The following is an 18,870-nucleotide window of genomic DNA, read 5'->3' as shown; positions in this document are numbered from 1 at the left end:
GTCTTCTCATACATGGGTGGGCTTTCATACATGGGAGGTCTTCTCATACATGGGTGGGCTTTCATATATGAGATGTCTTCTAATACATGGGTGGGCTTTCATACATGGGAGGTCTTCTCATACATGGGTGGGCTTTCATATATGGGAGGTCTTCTCATACATGGGTGGGCTCTCATATATGGGAGTTCTCATACATGAGTGGGCTTTCATATATGGGAGATATTCTCATACATGGAGGGGCTGTCATATATGGGAGGTCTTCTCATACATGGGTGGGCTCTCAGATCCCCCTACCTAAACCTTTTTCTTATGACAAAAACCTATTTCTGCGCCACCAGAGGCGAGCGATAAACAGGAGCAAGAAAATCCAAAAAATATTTATGAAATTTGAATGATTCATCGGAAAATATTGCATTTTTACTATTTTTCAATTGCAAGTTATGTGATCTTTAAGATATAGAAAATTGTTGCAATCATCTTTCACAAAAAAAACTTTCATTTCCTGCTTAATACATATGACTGATACTACATTATCACATTTACCATGCAATAATTTTATTGCATTTTGTATGCGAAATTCACCTTGTTACATTGGACCCGTTTTATCTTTCTGACCACTTTCCATTCTGCTATATCAACTTATAATTCTTTTTAAGGCACTGTTTACCATTTGATGTACAATGAGGAGTTTGCACAGTTAAATTCAGGGGCAAGAGCTCTAAATGGAAGTTTTTATAAGTCTTTACAAGTAAAGTGATTGTTTCTATCTGCAATGATATTGATTGCCAATAACAGCAATTTATCAACATATTAACCTTAATAGAACTATTAACTAGGAAGACCATGAGTGATCACATAATAGCTATTTAATGAGCACATAACATTGTAGATTTCATTTTAGTAATAGCATCAAATAAAAGTGCATGGAAAATCTAAATGCAACTTGGTAAAAATGGAAAGGTACAAAATGCTTTTTTCATATTAATATCAGCCAGTAATTATTTGCTATTTTCAGATCCCATGATGGTTATAGGTGTCAGTGGTGTGCGATGGAGGTTAGTTGACACAGTAGATAACAACCAGGATTAGTTTATTAACCAGTAGAATATGCAAGAGGTACAGTACAGGATGCAGGAACATCAGGATCTATCAGTGGGATTATGAGCTTTTGGCCTGTAACATATAGTCACTCAAAGGCATGTCCTACATGATGGACGTTGGGGAGGAGATGACCTAAGGAGAGCAGCATATGTGCATTAGTGCACTTGACTAGGTTAGAGGTTGTGCCTCCAGTGATTCTGGGTCTTAGTGCCCAGACAGCTCACAGAACGCATTGCTTTAACACCCTCCTCACTCAAGTCTGTCTCTGGTTACAAGACAATAATATGACCATTCCATATTTAGGATGTCTCACCAGTAACCAATAACACGGGGTAATATGTAAGACAAAACATAGCATAACAGATCAACATTTCAAATGCATTCCATTCCATTTCTGCATTTGTAGAAAGGCATTTAGTATACACTGTATGATGTCAGACCTATAGCATGTCTGCAAGGTATCCCTCACTAGTCACGTAAATCACTCTGACTAAGGTACTATCTATCAACTCTTTAATAAAAAGGTGTCTTATGGCACTATGCTTAGATCTACCATTATGTTTAGCACTGGAAGACAAGTCAATTGCACCATTGTTGTTACATGCTATGTTAATGGTGTAATTTCAACTAAACAGACCCAACTCACACAAAGTCTCCTTTACCCATTTTGTATCTTTGGCAGTTTTTGTGAGAGCCATGTACTCCAGTAGTTAATGAAACAATGGTTGGCTGTTTCCTGCTGGCCCAACTGACAGCTGTGCCTGCAAAAGCAAATAGCTATCCAGTATAGGAACATCTGTCATCTTCATCCAATCCCCAAATGGCATCACAGAATGCTTGCATCTCTGAAATTTCAGTTTTCACAAATTTTAAGGAGCTTGTACCATTTAAGTATCATTTAATAGCTGTCCAGTGTTCTCTTCCAGGGTTGGTTGCAAACTGGCTTACACTGCTGACATTATCTATATCTGCTTCTGTTGTTGGACACTTAGCTTTTGAGATTTTCATGCTTTTGTCAATTGGTGTGTTGGCTGGTTTGGCATCTGTCATTCCAAACTTGCTGAGTATTGCCTCAATGTAGCCCTGGTGGTCAATAGCATTAGTCTCAGCATTCAAGTTCTGCATGATCCTTAGACCCAATGTCATTGAGGGGTATATTTACTAAGCAGTGTTGGGAGAAGAGAAAAGTGAAGAGTGAAAAGTGATAAGGTGCCTGCTAATCAGCTCCTAACTGCCATCTCACTGGCTGTGTTTGAAAAATTACAGTTGGGAGCTGATTGGCTGGCACCTTATCACTATTCACTCTTCACTTCTCCTAATACTGCTTAGTAAATAGACCACTCAGTATGAACCTGACACTTAGCAACAACTTGACATTGGCTATCTAACTTTCTTGAAACTGCAAACAATAAATCTCCTACATATACATGCATGATGAATAAGCTTTTCTTTCTCCAATTGTAATACAAAGAGTGAACAGTCTTTGAGTGAACAGATAATCTCTAGCAGTACACTGTCTAGATCAGTGGTGTAAGTTTATCCCAGACGCTCGGAGGCAAGTTATAATTTGGCGCCCCTGGTCAGAGCCGCTGACACTGTAATATAGCATTTTGCATGCAGATACACCCACAGTTAAACACAGAATAAAGGCAAGCCGCAGATAATTCTAATCACAGAAGCTGCTTGTGCATTCTATTCGCATTGCTGTGCGAATAAGATGCATTTGAAGGGAAAAATTTGCATGAAAAGATGCTTGGTGCTACCGTGTTACTCTGTGCTCATGCGTTTTGTGTCACATGGAGAGTAGATGTATGTGGACACATCTGTATGTATTAGTCACAGATAAGATAGTGACCTGCATGGTGTAATTAGCCTGAGGCTCAGAGTCCTCGGGATGATGGTAAAAGCCACCTTATGTGGGGTGGAGAGCCCTCCTGATACCCCATGATGTTGTGGCTTTGAGGAGTGGGTTTAAGTAAAGATACTGTAAGACTGTCACTGTAGTTTGACTACAAATCAGTAAATGCTCAGTCTACTTCTGACTGCATCACATGCCGGGAAGTTGCTCCACCAAAGATCTGCCCCCCAGACTCAGTCATTGGTGCCCCAGGCCCCTGCCTCCCAGGGCTCTTATCCACAGCTCCATTAGATGCATTATTGTTGACATCCAGATCATGGAAGAAGACCTGCAGCCAAGCTTATCCTCGAGCCAGCCACTCAGGACTCTACTGCATAGGTCCGTGGCTAGGGCTACCACCAGGAAGGAGTGATATGGAAAGTTGTGGGTGTGGGGGGCACTGGGACTGCTGCATGGGTCCATGGCTAGGGCTGTCACCAGGGAAGAGTAGGACAGGGAGTTGTTGGTGAGGGGCTGTGCCGGGACTGCTGCACGTGTCAAAAGTGAGGCTAGGGCTGCTGCCAGGGAGGAGTGATACAGACAGTTGTGGGTGAGTGGGGCACCAGATGTGTCACACTGACATAAGAAGCTGCTGAGGAACATCAACACCAAAGAGAAGGGACAGGCTATATATAGACGGAGGATGCAGCATCTGATCTGACACGGAGCTCTCCACTAGTGTATGGTGGCTTCTCAGGTACCGGGAAGAGGTGCAATGTATTGGGTGGCCGTGATGGTACACTCCAGGTACATAGTTACAGTCCTAAGTGGGGTGAATATATTGTGGGCAATGGAGGAGGTGCCCCTTCAGTGCTGGAGCCTGGCGACAGGCACCTCCATTGTCTCCCATAGTTCTGCCCCTGGTATAGATTGATGTACCAGCTACAACCACTATGTTTTAGCCCATATAATATATTTACCTCTGGAAATGTATCACATTGCAATGCTTCGGTAGTTCCATGTAAATTTTTTCCAGTAACTCACTGTTAAAGAAGTCGGAATTAAAGTCTAGCTGGTATAGTAGCAGATCATATACAGTAGATATAGCAATGACCATACAGTATGTCATGCATTATACCTTCAACAGGTGAGAAGATCCCCCTGTAGTTAATACCAGACTTTTAAATGTATCCCTTTGCAACAAGTCAGGCTTTGTAGCAAGTAAGACTCACACATGAGTCACTTGTTTGGAACATGTGTCATTGTTATTTTGAGCTGTAAGCTCTTTATCTATAGCTGATTCCACTCTTCCTAGTTGCGGCTTGAGTTTGCAATTCTTCGTTGTACCTTTTAGGAGGTTTCCTTTGTTGCTCCTCATAGAGCTTCTTCTCAGTGGTTGATCACTTGTATCTGTGATCTTAGTTTCTGACTCGCTTCCAGCTGCAGGCATATCTAGCATCACAAATATTTGTATTGTTACAATATCCTGCTTGTCTTTGGTTGAAATGGTCTTCTGAAACACTACATCTCTTGACTTTATGATTTTTGTTGCTGTTATTGTCTCACAATCTTTTTCCTTTGCTTTGTTGACAGTATCCTAGCTTGATACATGAGATGGACTTAGGATCTAACTTGTGCCACTTTTCTTTAGGGATATGGGTATATGCTCTACGACCAAAGACATGGAGATGAACGACACTTGGCCTTTTACTGGAACACGCCGCCAATGGTGTTTCACCTTTGAGTGCCACTGTAGGTGCTCGAATCTTGAGATATACTGCAGTTTGAACTGCTGCTGCTCAGAATCATGTAATTCTTGTAGCATCAGCTATGAGTTTCATGAAGTAGTAGTTTCCGCTCATATATTTGGAGAGGTTTGGAACACCTCATAAAGCTAGCAGCACTTGGTACATTTAGCGGGTTACTCAGTGTGCGCAAACCGTCCATTCGTATTACCTTGTATTTGAGCTCTGTTCCAAGGTTAGCAGCACCAAGTAACCACAACACATCAATTCATGGGGATCTTGGATTCCCGAACATTGAGATTAGATAGGGCCAATCAACTGTTTTCAAATATAGATAGTAGGATAATCCCTTTACCTAGTAGTAGAAATTTCTATAATAAATTTACTGAATTAGAAAAAAATTTAATCAAAGAAACAAAGATTTGGTGGGAGGTATACATTCTTGAGTGGTATTTGAAAGAACAGATTATACCAAAAGGCCTAAAAATACACAAGAAACCTACTCACAATACAGACAATTCATCATTCATTGAAAAATGGAATATGATCCTGTCAGATTGTTCAAATCAACTTATACATCTAATATTCACAGAAAGAAAATCAGAATTAGAGAGAATAGTACAACATGTTGCAGAATTAGATTTGGAATTAGAACCTTATAAACATGACTCAGATTATATAAATTTAGAGAAAGTAACAAAAGTAAGATTAGACAAAGTCGAGAAAGAGGTAATTGACACAAAAAGATCAAAGATTCTGAGGGACAAATTTGGACTTAAACAGGCCAAAAAACATATCAAATACAAGAAAGATCAAGTCCACATTCAACCAATACGGAGATCAGTGAAACATCTTAGGAATACCCCAGCAAAATTAACGGATAAAAACATTAAAAGATCTCCAATATACAAAAAATTACATCTCACCTACCAACAATATATGAAAAAATACATGAAATACCGAATACACAAAACAACAGTATTAATCTCTTAGATCTCACCATTCACAGTGGGGAAAGTGACACTAGTGAAGATGGATCAGAGGCCAGTTTCTCAGTCTACTCCATAGAAGTGGAGGAGGATGATAATGAAAATCACATTACCTTGGCACGTCAATCATTTGTACAAGGGTGGAGAGATTCAATCTATATCAACCCCTTAAACAATGATAGATCAAATAATTAGGGGGAGAGTTTAACTGACACCACTGATATCAATATACAACAGATCTTGATAGAGGAGACAAGAAGTGGACAACCATGGGGAGACTGTTTTTTAGACTTGGGAACCAGCACAGTCAAGCAATAAACACCGGCCCCTCAAAAAAGAAAATGAGACATACAAGATGAGGATGTCGGGGAGGGCAAAAAAAGCAAAGTAGAGGAAGAACTACACCAACTACAACATCACCAATAGGGATATTTAATCTTAGTAGTAGGACCCTCACTAATCCTCAAGTAACACTACTCAATAAGGGTTTGAAGTTTGCCCCCATGAACTGTTTAGATAAGTTTAATACTTATTTGGATTTAAAAATTTCACTAGGAAACTTAGTTTAAAGAAGTATTTTCTGGATAAGAACACTAGCACTCTAAAAAATGCAGAGCCATCACTACATAAACATACAGGACTAAAACCAGTGTCAACTTTTAATCCCAGTCACATGAGAGGCAACTTTGTTAACACGTTGAATAAGCAGTACTGCAAGATATAAAAAAACTGGATCCTAATATTGGCATAACCAAGCAAAACATCACAAAATTAGAACAGAAAGCACTAAAAGAATTACAAAATGACAATGAATTGGTAATCAAACTGGCTGATAAGGGTGGGGTATAGTCCTGTTGGATAAGATAGATTACATCAAATAGTCTTATAGACTATTGAATGATACAGATACCTATATAAGACTAAAAAGAGACCCAATGAAGGACTTCCAAAAGGAGCTTAGGGCATTGATAAATGAGGGAGGGACACCAGGTATACTAAACAAACAAGAACTCAAATTTTTAGATACACCATTTCCAACAATCCCAGTTTTTTATAATTTGCCCAAGGTCCATAAGAGCATCACACAACCACCAGGAAGACCTATAACATCTGGAATAAATTCAATTACCTCACCCCTTTCAGAATATATAGACCATTTCTTGCAAGAACACGTTAAAAAACAAAAATCTTATTTAAGGGACACTACGCAGGCAATCAATACCCTCATGACTATTGAGTGGGAAGAGGACTATTGGATGGTAACAAGTGATGTTGCTTCACTCTATACAGTGATTGACCATTGTCAGGGTCTTCACAGTATAGAGTATTTCTTAAAACAAGATCCAGAACTCAAGTTAGATCAGGTCAACTTCATCCTTAAAGGAATAGAATTTATCCTTACACATAATTACATATGGTTCGAGGAAGAGTATTTCCTACAGCGGAAGCGGACAGCCATGGGAACCAAGTTCGCCCCGAGTTATGCAAATCTTTTTATGAGTTACTGGGAGGACGATAACATCTGGTCCAACCATGAGCTCGGGGCAAATTTGGTTCCCTGGAAATGATATATACATGATGTGTTATTCATCTGGAAGGGGGACGAAACATCATTAAAAAACTTCTTAACTTATATAAACAATAATGACAGGAATTTACGCTTTACATCCAACTACAGTAAAAAAGAAGTACAATTTCTAGATCTAGATATTTTTATTTCCAATCGAAATATTGAAACAAAAACACATCGCAAAGTAGTCGATGTCAACAGCTATATTTTGGCCAGTAGCAATCACCATCCAAATTAGATCAGGGGAATTCCTAAGGGACAGTTCACGAGACTGAGGCATAATTGTATGAACATGGGAGACTATGTCACACAAGGAAAAGACCTCAAACAACAATTTGAATATAAAAAGTATAATATGAGGGAGGTAGAAACAGCCAACAAAATACTGAAGAAAACACCTAAGGACACATTACTTAAAGATACAGTGAAACAACAGAGTGACAATAGTGAGTAAATATACTTTATAACAAATTACAATGGAGCAGGTTCCACTATCAAAACCATTTTACAAAAACATTGGCATATCTTGCAGATGGATAACAACCTGAGCAAAATATTGCCTAATAAACCAGACCTCATGTTCTGTAAAGCTCCAGATTTGAAGAAAAAACTGACACACAATCATTTAAAAGAAGAAAAAGACCAAAAACTAAGTACATTAGAGGGACAGACAGTGGCAACAGGCTTCTTCCACTGTGGAAGATGTTCCAACTGTAAAAAACTGAGCTATAAAAGCACTAAACCTACAAATCAGATAAGATCATGAGTGACCTCAACAGAATACAAGATAAGGGACATCATAACCTGTTATAGTGACAATGTGGAATATTGGCTGGAATGCCCTTGTGGAAGAACTCTCAAAATCAGAATTAGTGAACACGTCAGGAATATAGAGAGAGGATTCATGAACCACAGTGTGTCAGAACACTTTCAGGAAACACACCAATGTGACCCCAAGGGATTAAAATTTGTAGGCATTGAAAAAGTTAAATATAATCGGAGAGGAGAAAATAAACTAAACAAGATTAATAATATAGAGAGCCGTTGGATATTCAATCTACACACCTTGAAACCTGTGGGTCTAACTATAGATCCATGAATAACAACATAGAAATAGAATAGAAAATTCCATACTTCAGTATATTTAATCGACTCTAACTATGCAGATGATGGAGATAAAGTAATTTACTTCTAATGTAACCACATTTAGATAAGGCAGTTAGTTGTGAGGTAAACTTCCCTTACAAAACAATCAAAATAAACATTCACAGAAGGCAGACTGTAATCGAGTCTATAGTACTGGAAGTATCACTTAAAAAATGGCCGCTGCAAGGTTAGAGACCGGAGCCTAAACACTAGGCAGGTCTCAACACTATGTAAAGCACTGCCAATTAGAAATATAGGGGGGATATTGGAGATAGAGTAGCGCTGCACATTGCGACCACATACACCTATTGGCGAATGTGCAGTAGGAATACATAGACACGTGATGAGTCACGTGAGCGGCAATACTGACGGAACCCGGAAGTAAGGCAGATACACGCACAGAAGGGATTCACAGGTTGATTACTGTGGGTATAAAGCAGGGTAAGTCACACCACCACCGCATTTGCCCTTGAAAAAGTCCCAAAACGGGGACGAAACACGTTGGGACTACCAGGACATTTATTGCATTGACTTTAATATCTGGACTTTTTGTGTAATAGCGGCAACATTACAGCTGCTTTTTTTAGTACAAGCCTACAAATAAAAGGTTTTATTCAGATTAAGACCAGCTCCATAGTCATAACATTAAGCCTCACATGCATGAAGTTGCAAATCAACAAGCAGGGGGACCAGCAGAAGCCATTATTTGGTGAGTACTTTCCAATCTACTAACCATCTACACGAATAGTGTCCAAGTACCCTGACACTGCACTCATTTCATTTTGAGGTATCCATGATGTTATAAAAGAAGGAGGGAAGAACCACTCAGAGACTTCCTGCTTACAAGGACAATTTGATTACAGTTGTCAATGCGTGTATTTCACCACCTACTGAACACACTGCCCAAAGTTGTCCACCTGCTGTAAGAACACAGAGTTGTTGCATATTTCACCATAAGAATACACTGCCAAAAGTTATTGCTAAGCTGATATAGGACTGAAGTGCAAGTTCAAAATGCATTGTTAAGGAATATCCAGCCCACAGTTATTGCCCACCTGATATACAGCTTACTAGGAATTATTCACAATTACTAGGATGCTTTAATGATAGATCACAACATACATTAAGACGTGATTAGAACACTCATTTCAGTACCATAGAGCTCTTAGCTTATATTTTCTTCACAATATATTTGGAGAGGTTTGGAACACCTCATAAAGCTAGCAGCACTTGGTACATTTAGCGGATTACTCAGTGTGCGCAAACCGTCCATTCGTATTGCCTTGAATCTTGAGATATACTGCAGTTTGAACTGCTGCTGCTCAGAATCATGTCATTCTTGTAGCATCATCTATGAGTTTCATGAAGTAGTAGTTTCCGCTCATTGACTCCACCTCTATTGGTCTACACACATCCACGTGCACTAATTACAATGATGCTTTAGCTCTGGAAGCTGACTTTGGAAAGGGGCAACTTGTTTGCTTACTCTTCATTCACCTTTCACACTCTTTTCTCTCTAGATTGTTCACCGACATCCCTTTCACTTAGCTGCCTAAAAACATCTGTACATTGTTGTACCCTAGATGACCCTGTCTCCTATACCATAGTTCCATTGACTGATTAGAGTTTGAACCTGCCATTACATGACATTCTTCAGTGTCTAGAATAGACTGTTATTGGCACCGGGTTGTTGTTACAATTACAGTCCCTCTTTTGCTGTACACTACACACTGACCCTTTGTGAATTGGATCTTTTATACCTTATCCTCCAGTACACAAATAACATTTCTTATATGTCTTTGACAACTGTTTTGCCTTTAATTCTTAAGTGCACAGTAATTGTCCTGACTTTCATGGCATTTAGGACTTTTTTCCTATTTCTTGACATTTACAGTCTCACATGGCTTCAGTGACTTGAAGCAACTCTCACTACAGCTAAAGTGCCTTGTGGCTGCTGAATCCATGTATCAACAATCTTTGCAGTTACTGTCTGCAACATTTAACACTGATTCATTCCTTGTATCATGCTTATATGAGTACCACGGTTCACTTGCTCTGCATTCTGAGGCCTTATGTCCCACTTTGTAACACTTGAAGCACTTGTACTTGCTTTTTTTAGGTTATACACCCTTTGACAGCAAAATAGAATTCTCAGAATTAGTCTATACAGATACTGTATGCATTCCTGAAATTGCAGTAGCTTGGACCATGCAATTTCTGTTTATAGCTTTGTAGCACAAGACTCTAAACCCACTACTTGGAAATAATATTCTGATGCATGTCATCTACTTGGGTGCCTACTGATGTCAATTGCTGATAGAATTTATTTTTATCTATATATTATTTAATATTCTTGCATGCACTCAGCTTCATGCCATACACCTCAGGTGATCCTCCCCATTAAAACCTTCTCTTCATAAGATGTCTTTATAGCCCCCAAGATATCACATGAATATATTTTCCTGTGGATAATGCAATATACATGCAGTTCCACAGCTGTCTATAGTTCCCATGGCTTTATCTACATCGTCTGGGTTGGTAACATCACCCGCATCACTGGTAACCTTCCACAGCCTTTCCTGTTTTAGTTGCATTTCCATGGCAAACTTCCATGTGGCATAGTATCTGAGCCAGTTAGTTTAATGAAGCTCATTCTAGACCCTGCATTGTACTTTTTCCCTTGTATGAATAAAGGACTGCACTCACTCAGTTTTGTTTGCTCATTGTTCCTGCAGTCTTTTGTCTTGGTGTCATTAATCTTTACACACTAGTGCTTGAGCCCATAACCTATTGGCAGATACTATGATGTTAATAGGCATCGGTGGTGTGCGATGGAGGTTAATCCACGTAGTAGATAATTTAACTAGGGATTGAGTGACACATTGGTATTGTGAGGTCTTGGCTTGTAGCATATAGTTTCCTCTGCAGGAAATACTCAGTGGCACATCATACATATAGCACTCTATGGTCTTTCTATTCCATTGTAAGGCAGACAATTGCACTGCATACATGCATGCTCACAGGACATATATTGTCTAGAAGATGGTAATAATTTTCAAATTCCTTTAGTTTAAAATAATTGTCAATGTGTTGGAAATAATTTTGGCCCTTAATTTGCCTATACAGCAGTACTTTGTGTAAACATCTGAATAATTCCTGTATTCCACATATTCAAAAATGTTTCTGACTAAAACTCCATGTTACTTATAATATTTTATCTTCTCTTTTCAGACAATGGATGACTATTCTAATTATTCTAATTATGATAATAATAGTGATTACCCTGATGATCAAGAAGGTATTTTGCATGTCATCAATAACGTCCATGGCGATGATACAAGTAGCCTAGCCGTTCGGGTTGTTTCCACTCTACTTTATGTGACTGTATACATTTTGGGAATTATTGGAAATGGTCTTGTTGTTGGAATCATTGCTTTCAAAATGAAGAAATCTGTCAACACTATCTGGCTTTTTAACCTGGCTCTGGCTGATTTCCTGTTCATTTTTTTCCTACCCCTGACCGTGGTTTATACCGCAATGGATCACGACTGGATATTTGGGAAAGCCATGTGCAAACTAAACAGTTTTATTCTTGTCTTGAACATGTTCACCAGCATTTTTCTGTTGACCATTATCAGCTTAGATCGTTGCATTTCCGTTTTCTATCCTGTTTGGTCCCAAAATCATCGTTCCACCAAACTCGCCACTTTTCTTTCCACAGTTGCTTGGATTATTGGATTTTTCTTAAGCTGCCCTCATTTAATTTTCCGTGACACTGCACTGAATGGCAACAAAACAGTATGTCACAACAATGTAATAGATGAAAATAATGATAAAACTATCCATACTGTAATGGTCCTAATACGATTTGCTTTTGGATATTTAATACCACTCATAGTCATTACACTCAGCTATTTTCCAATTGTCTTCAAGCTCAAGAAGAACAGAATGGCAAAATCCAGGAAACCCTTTAAGATCATATTTACAATAATTGTGGCATTTTTCCTTTGCTGGTCACCATTCAACATACTGAACATTTTGGAGTTATTTCATGTTAACTTTTCACACTCCTTGTTTAAGATTGGCATGCCTATTGTCACTGCTTTAGCAATGGCCAACAGCTGCATAAATCCCATACTGTATGTTATAATGGGACAGGATTTTAAGAAGTTTAAGCTTAGCATCCTATCAAGACTTGATAATGCATTAAGTGAGGATACAGTACACACACGCCTCAGCCAGAAAAGTTTCACACAACGATCTTCAATTACCGAAAAGGAATCAATAATGGTGTAATATTCTCAATATGCAGCAAGTCATATTTGTATGTTTATGTATAATTGTTCTGCTCTTTTTATATTATAAAGTGTATTTTATGTATAAAAATGATTTTATTTTAAATATAAATTTTATTACTATCTAAAACTAGTATCAATCTCCTAATGATTCATTTACACTAATTATTTACAGCATTTGAAGAAAAAGTATTGTTTTTATTGAAAGCTTTGACAAAACTATATACAGATGTATCCTCACACTCCTATCCTTTTTGCACCATATGACACAATTTAGCCTGGGGGTGATGTATCGTGCTGCTATAACTCTTCCTGCTTCACCTCTTTACGGAAGCGAAGCAGGAAGCAGTACCGATGAGTTGTAATAACATCTCATCTGCCGGAGTGGGTGTGTGAAAACTCCCCCCTTCAGCAATCCCCGCCAGAGCCCAGAGCGCATCAGCCTAGTGCTACTGCTGATGCCCTGTGTCTCCCTTCCGGGTCAACTCCATTTGTGAGATTTCATGTGCAGCCTGGAGCCAGCAGCCATCTCAGCCAGGAACAGTGCTGTCCCTTCTGTGGTGGTAGGGGAATGGCAGCTGCAGCTGTTGAAATCGATAGCTGCAGCTGTCGGAATGGTCAGAGAGCAGCACCAATAATAACAGGGGCGCATAGCAAGTTTCAAGGAAAATACGTCTTCAAGTATTTTGGTTTTGGATCTGGATTTTTTAAATAAAATTGATAAAAACAGCTAAAATCATATTAATTGGTCCTGTTTTTGTTCCTATTGTATTATTAACCTCTATAACATTTCCAGTCAATTGTAACCACCTCACAGCTCACAATATTGTTTTCACCTATATTAGCCAAAGGCTGCAGTGAACTTGCTGGATAAACTAAGCAACAGAGCAGCAGCACAAACACATGGCAGTTTAAAAGAATACAACACATCGATGAAAAACAAACTTACACATGAGCCTGTTTGCAGGTGCGACGCGTTATCTGTGTTGTGCTAGGAGAGGGGTGCTGGGTGCTGTGATCTATGCTGGGAGAGGGGTGCTGGGTGCTGTGATCTGTGCTGGGAGAGGGGTGCTGTGATCTGTGCTGGGAGAGGGATGCTGGGTGCTGTGATCTGTGCTGGGAGAGGGGTGCTGGGTGCTGTGATCTGTGCTGGGAGAGGGGTGCTGGGTGCTGTGATCTGTGCTGGGAGAGGGGTGCTGTGATCTGTGCTGGGAGAGGGGTGCTGTGATCTGTGCTGGGAGAGGGATGCTGGGTGCTGTGATCTGTGCTGGGAGAGGGGTGCTGGGTGCTGTGATCTGTGCTGGGAGAGGGGTGCTGGGATCTGTGCTGGGAGAGGGGTGCTGGGTGCTGTGATCTGTGCTGGGAGAGGGGTGCTGTGATCTGTGCTGGGAGAGGGATGCTGGGTGCTGTGATCTGTGCTGGGAGAGGGGTGCTGTGATCTGTGCTGGAGAGGGGTGCTGTGATCTGTGCTAGGAGAGGGATGCTGGGTGCTGTGATCTGTGCTGGGAGAGGGGTGCTGGGTGCTGTGATCTGTGCTGGGAAAGGGTTGCTGGGTGCTATGATCTGTGCTGGGAGAGGGGTGCTGGGTGCTGTGATCTGTGCTGGGAGAGGGGTGCTGTGAGCTGTGCTGGGAGAGGGATGCTGGGTGCTGTGATCTGTGCTGGGAGAGGGGTGCTGTGATCTGTGCAAGGAGAGGGATGCTGGGTGCTGTGGTCTGTGCTGGGAGAGGGGTGCTGGGTGCTATGATCTGTGCTGGGAGAGGGGTGCTGGGTGCTATGATCTGTGCTGGGAGAGGGGTGCTGGGTGCTGTGATCTGTGCTGGGAGAGGGGTGCTGGGTGCTGTGATCTGTGCTGGGAGAGGGGTGCTGGGTGCTGTGATCTGTGCTGGGAGAGGGGTGCTGGGTGCTGTGATCTGTGCTGGGAGAGGGGTGCTGGGTGCTGTGATCTGTGCTGGGAGAGGGGTGCTGGGTGCTGTGATCTGTGCTGGGAGAGGGGTGCTGGGTGCTGTGATCTGTGCTGGGAGAGGGGTGCTGTGATCTGTGCTGGGAGAGGGGTGCTGTGATCTGTGCTGGGAGATGGGTGCTGGGTGCTGTGATATGTGCTGGGAGAGGGGTGCTGTGATCTGTGCTAGGAGAGGGATGCTGGGTGCTGTGAGCTGTGCTAGGAGAGGGATGCTGGGTGCTGTGATCTGTGCTGGGAGAGGGGTGCTGGGTGCTGTGATCTGTGCTGGGAGAGGGGTGCTGGGTGCTGTGATCTGTGCTGGTAGAGGGGTGCTGTGATCTGTGCTGGGAGAGGGGTACTGGGTGCTGTGATCTGTGCTGGGAGAGGGGTGCTGGGTGCTGTGCTCTGTGCTGAGAGAGGGGTGCTGGGTGCTGTGATCTGTGCTGGGAGAGGGGTGCTGGGTGCTGTGATCTGTGCTGGGAGAGGGGTGCTGTGATCTGTGCTGTTAGAGGGGTGCTGTGATCTGTGCTGGGAGAGGGGTGCTGGGTGCTGTGATCTGTGCTGGGAGAGGGGTGCTGTGATCTGTGCTAGGAGAGGGATGCTGGGTGCTGTGAGCTGTGTTAGGAGAGGGATGCTGGGTGCTGTGATCTGTGCTGGGAGAGGGGTGCTGGGTGCTGTGATCTGTGCTGGGAGATGGGTGCTGGGTGCTGTGATCTGTGCTGGGAGAGGGATGCTGGGTGCTATGATCTGTGCTGGGAGAGGGGTGCTGGGTGCTGTGATCTGTGCTGGGAGAGGGGTGCTGGGTGCTGTGATCTGTGCTGGGAGAGGGGTACTATGTGCTGTGATCTGTGCTGGGAGTGGGGTGCTGTGATCTGTGCTAGGAGAGGGATGCTGGGTGCTGTGATCTGTGCTGGGAGAGGGGTGCTGGGTGCTGTGATCTGTGCTGGGAGAGGGGTGCTGGGTGCTATGATCTGTGCTGGGAGAGGAGTGCTGGGTGCTGTGATCTGTGCTGGGAGAGGGGTGCTGGGTGCTGTGATCTGTGCTGGGAGTGGAGTGCTGGGTGCTGTGATCTGTGCTGGGAGAGGGGTGCTGGGTGCTGTGATCTGTGCTGGGAGAGGGGTGCTGGGTGCTATGATCTGTGCTGGGAGAGGAGTGCTGGGTGCTGTGATCTGTGCTGGGAGAGGGGTGCTGGGTGCTGTGATCTGTGCTGGGAGTGGAGTGCTGGGTGCTGTGATCTGTGCTGGGAGAGGGGTGCTGGGTGCTGTGATCTGTGCTGGGAGAGGGGTGCTGGGTGCTGTGATATGTGCTGGGAGAGGAGTGCTGTGAGCTGTGCTGGGAGAGGGAAGCTGGGTGCTGTGATCTGTGCTGGGAGAGGGGTGCTGGGTGCTGTGATCTGTGCTGGGAGAGGGTGCTGTGATCTGTGCTGGGAGAGGGGTGCTGGGTGCTGTGATCTGTGCTGGGAGAGGGGTGCTGTGAGCTGTGCTGGCAAGGGATGCTGGGTGCTGTGATCTGTGCTGGGAGAGGGGTGCTGAGTGCTGTGATCTGTGCTGGGAGAGGGGTGCTGGGTGCTGTGATCTGTGCTGGGAGAGGGGTGCTGTGATCTGTGCTGGGAGAGGGGTGCTGGGTGCTGTGATCTGTGCTGGGAGAGGGGTGCTGGGTGCTGTGATCTGTGCTGGGAGAGGGGTGCTGGGTGCTATGATCTGTGCTGGGAGAGGAGTGCTGGGTGCTGTGATCTGTGCTGGGAGAGGGGTGCTGGGTGCTGTGATCTGTGCTGGGAGTGGAGTGCTGGGTGCTGTGATCTGTGCTGGGAGAGGGGTGCTGGGTGCTGTGATCTGTGCTGGGAGAGGGGTGCTGGGTGCTGTGATATGTGCTGGGAGAGGAGTGCTGTGAGCTGTGCTGGGAGAGGGAAGCTGGGTGCTGTGATCTGTGCTGGGAGAGGGGTGCTGGGTGCTGTGATCTGTGCTGGGAGAGGGTGCTGTGATCTGTGCTGGGAGAGGGGTGCTGGGTGCTGTGATCTGTGCTGGGAGAGGGGTGCTGTGAGCTGTGCTGGCAGAGGGATGCTGGGTGCTGTGATCTGTGCTGGGAGAGGGGTGCTGAGTGCTGTGATCTGTGCTGGGAGAGGGGTGCTGGGTGCTGTGATCTGTGCTGGGAGAGGGGTGCTGTGATCTGTGCTGGGAGAGGGGTGCTGGGTGCTGTGATCTGTGCTGGGAGAGGGGTGCTGTGATCTGTGCTGGGAGAGGGGTACTGGGTGCTGTGATCTGTGCTGGGAGAGGGGTGCTGGGTGCTGTGCTCTGTGCTGAGAGAGGGGTGCTGGGTGCTCTGATCTGTGCTGGGAGAGGGGTGCTGTGATCTGTGCTGTTAGAGGGGTGCTGTGATCTGTGCTGGGAGAGGGGTGCTGGGTGCTGTGATCTGTGCTGGGAGAGGGGTGCTGGGTGCTGTGGTCTGTGCTGGGAGAGGGGTACTGGGTGCTGTGATCTGTGCTGGGAGAGGGATGCTGGGTGCTGTGATCTGTGCTGGGAGAGGGGTGCTGGGTGCTGTGATCTGTGCTGGGAGAGGGATGCTGGGTGCTGTGATCTGTGCTGGGAGAGCGATGCTGGGTGCTGTGCTCTGTGCTGGGAGAGGGATGCTGGGTGAGCGGTGCTGTGAGCACAGCACAATGGTGAAGGGGCCACAGCACAGTGAGATCACACCCCTTCCATGGGGCCACACCCCTTATCAGCATCCTGTGGGAAGGGGCACCACCCAAAATCTTGCCTAGGGCACTATTTTGGCTACAGTCGGCTCTGGGCAAATGCCATCTGGATGTGGGCAGCAGTGCAGAGTGCTGTAACAACAGTATCACTGGTAAATGCAGCAGGTCTCTTGGAGCTAAAGGAGAGACATTTGTCTCCCACTACAGATATGTCTTTCCTTGTTTATCCTCCATGCGTTGTGAGTCGCGTTACACAGGGTGCATGAGAGCTACCGGCTTGGTTGGTGTGGGCTCCTTTTTGCAGCAAATGCATCTTATTGTCGCACACAGAACATACACATGTCTGCATGTGCATCTTATTTGCATCGCATTGTGAATACAATGCTTTTGCAGCGAAAAAGACACGTAAAAAGATGCTCGGTAATAGAAAACTCGCATGGGACTAGGCGAAACCAAAAGGGCTATTTAACGTGACTGCAGAAACAACGATGGAGGACACATCTGTATGTCAGTCTACACACCAAGAGTCAAGACAGTGCCTTGCATGTGCAATAGTAACTCCAGCGGCCAGATTGCTAAGGGAATGAAGCATTATCCATGGAGGAGCTTTATTGGAGAATGCACAGTAATGATCTCCCATTCTAAGACTAACTTAGTCATTAGTGCGAACAGAAATTTTAGCATCATCACATACCATAACCTTTATTTCTAACAGGTAAGAATCTAGAAAATTTGAAAAACAAACAATTATTGAAAAAAAATCTAAATAATGTATATATAGGAACATGACTTCCTGCTTTGAGGTGATAGACTTCAATCCTCAAGTACAGAACCACCAATAAATCGTGTTTTGTGGATTTCTTTAATCATGCACAGATGAGTTACTCTATTTTGCTGGGTCAGTAATTATCCCACCTTCTTTCACAGAAAGAACTCATGACTGGTTAAGAAAACTTTAGGATTGAGATTGAGAACCTCAACCCTCTAATAATACCTTAAAATATCCAAAGGGTTGGATATCTCTCCAAAATTTAATTTACCTAGCTCAATAATGGACTGGAGACACAACATCTATTTAATGTTATTTGCCATTCACTGGGTCTTATATTCATTGGTTTGAATATACTACTACACTAATAGGTTCTTTTTAGCCTTGTTTGTTTTTATCTAGAGGATAGTTCATAAGATGTCACAAGTCTGATATTATAGAACCTCCCAAGAGTACAACAACAAGTGGAAACAAGTCTTGAATATAAGTATTTTTTATTTATTTATTCTGTGGTGCCAAGCCTGGCTTACCTATTTGTGTTTGTGGATCGTAACTTGTCTCCATGTACTGTAGTTCTCTGGTGATATGGAACTAAAATTTCACCAACCCTGTCCAGACTGAGGGCCAAATGTAATAGGTAGTCAGTTTTAGTAACAGTACAAACTCGCACTTTCTCACAAATTCAATAGCCTGCGAACTTTTCAGCTCGAGGCTACTGCATTTGCGAGTGCAGGCGAGTTTAGGACTATGTAAACTGACACCTTTTAATTCGAGTAGCATTAAAA

The 18,870-nt window shown here is 43.4% G+C and overlaps 1 protein-coding gene across 2 annotated transcripts in view; it reads left to right on the top strand.

Annotated features, from left to right (window-relative positions):
- LOC148502971 (chemerin-like receptor 1) overlaps nt 1-13,405 on the top strand; it is a 190,557-nt gene extending 177,152 nt beyond the window's left edge. For both annotated transcript variants that reach the window (XM_088449099.1, XM_088449098.1), the window contains exon 3: nt 11,620-13,405. In XM_088449099.1, coding sequence (XP_088305225.1) covers nt 11,620-12,684 — 1,065 coding nt within the window. In that variant the 3' untranslated portion in view covers nt 12,685-13,405. The remainder of the gene's footprint in view (nt 1-11,619) is intronic.
- Nucleotides 13,406-18,870: the final 5,465 nt, after the last annotated feature.

Source organism: Taudactylus pleione, unplaced genomic scaffold (genome assembly GCF_031769625.1).
Source record: "Taudactylus pleione unplaced genomic scaffold, aTauple2 ptg000479l, whole genome shotgun sequence".
NCBI lineage: Eukaryota > Metazoa > Chordata > Amphibia > Anura > Myobatrachidae > Taudactylus > Taudactylus pleione.
The sequence above is the reverse complement of the archived record's forward strand: the minus strand, read 5'-3'. Positions and strand labels throughout refer to the sequence as shown.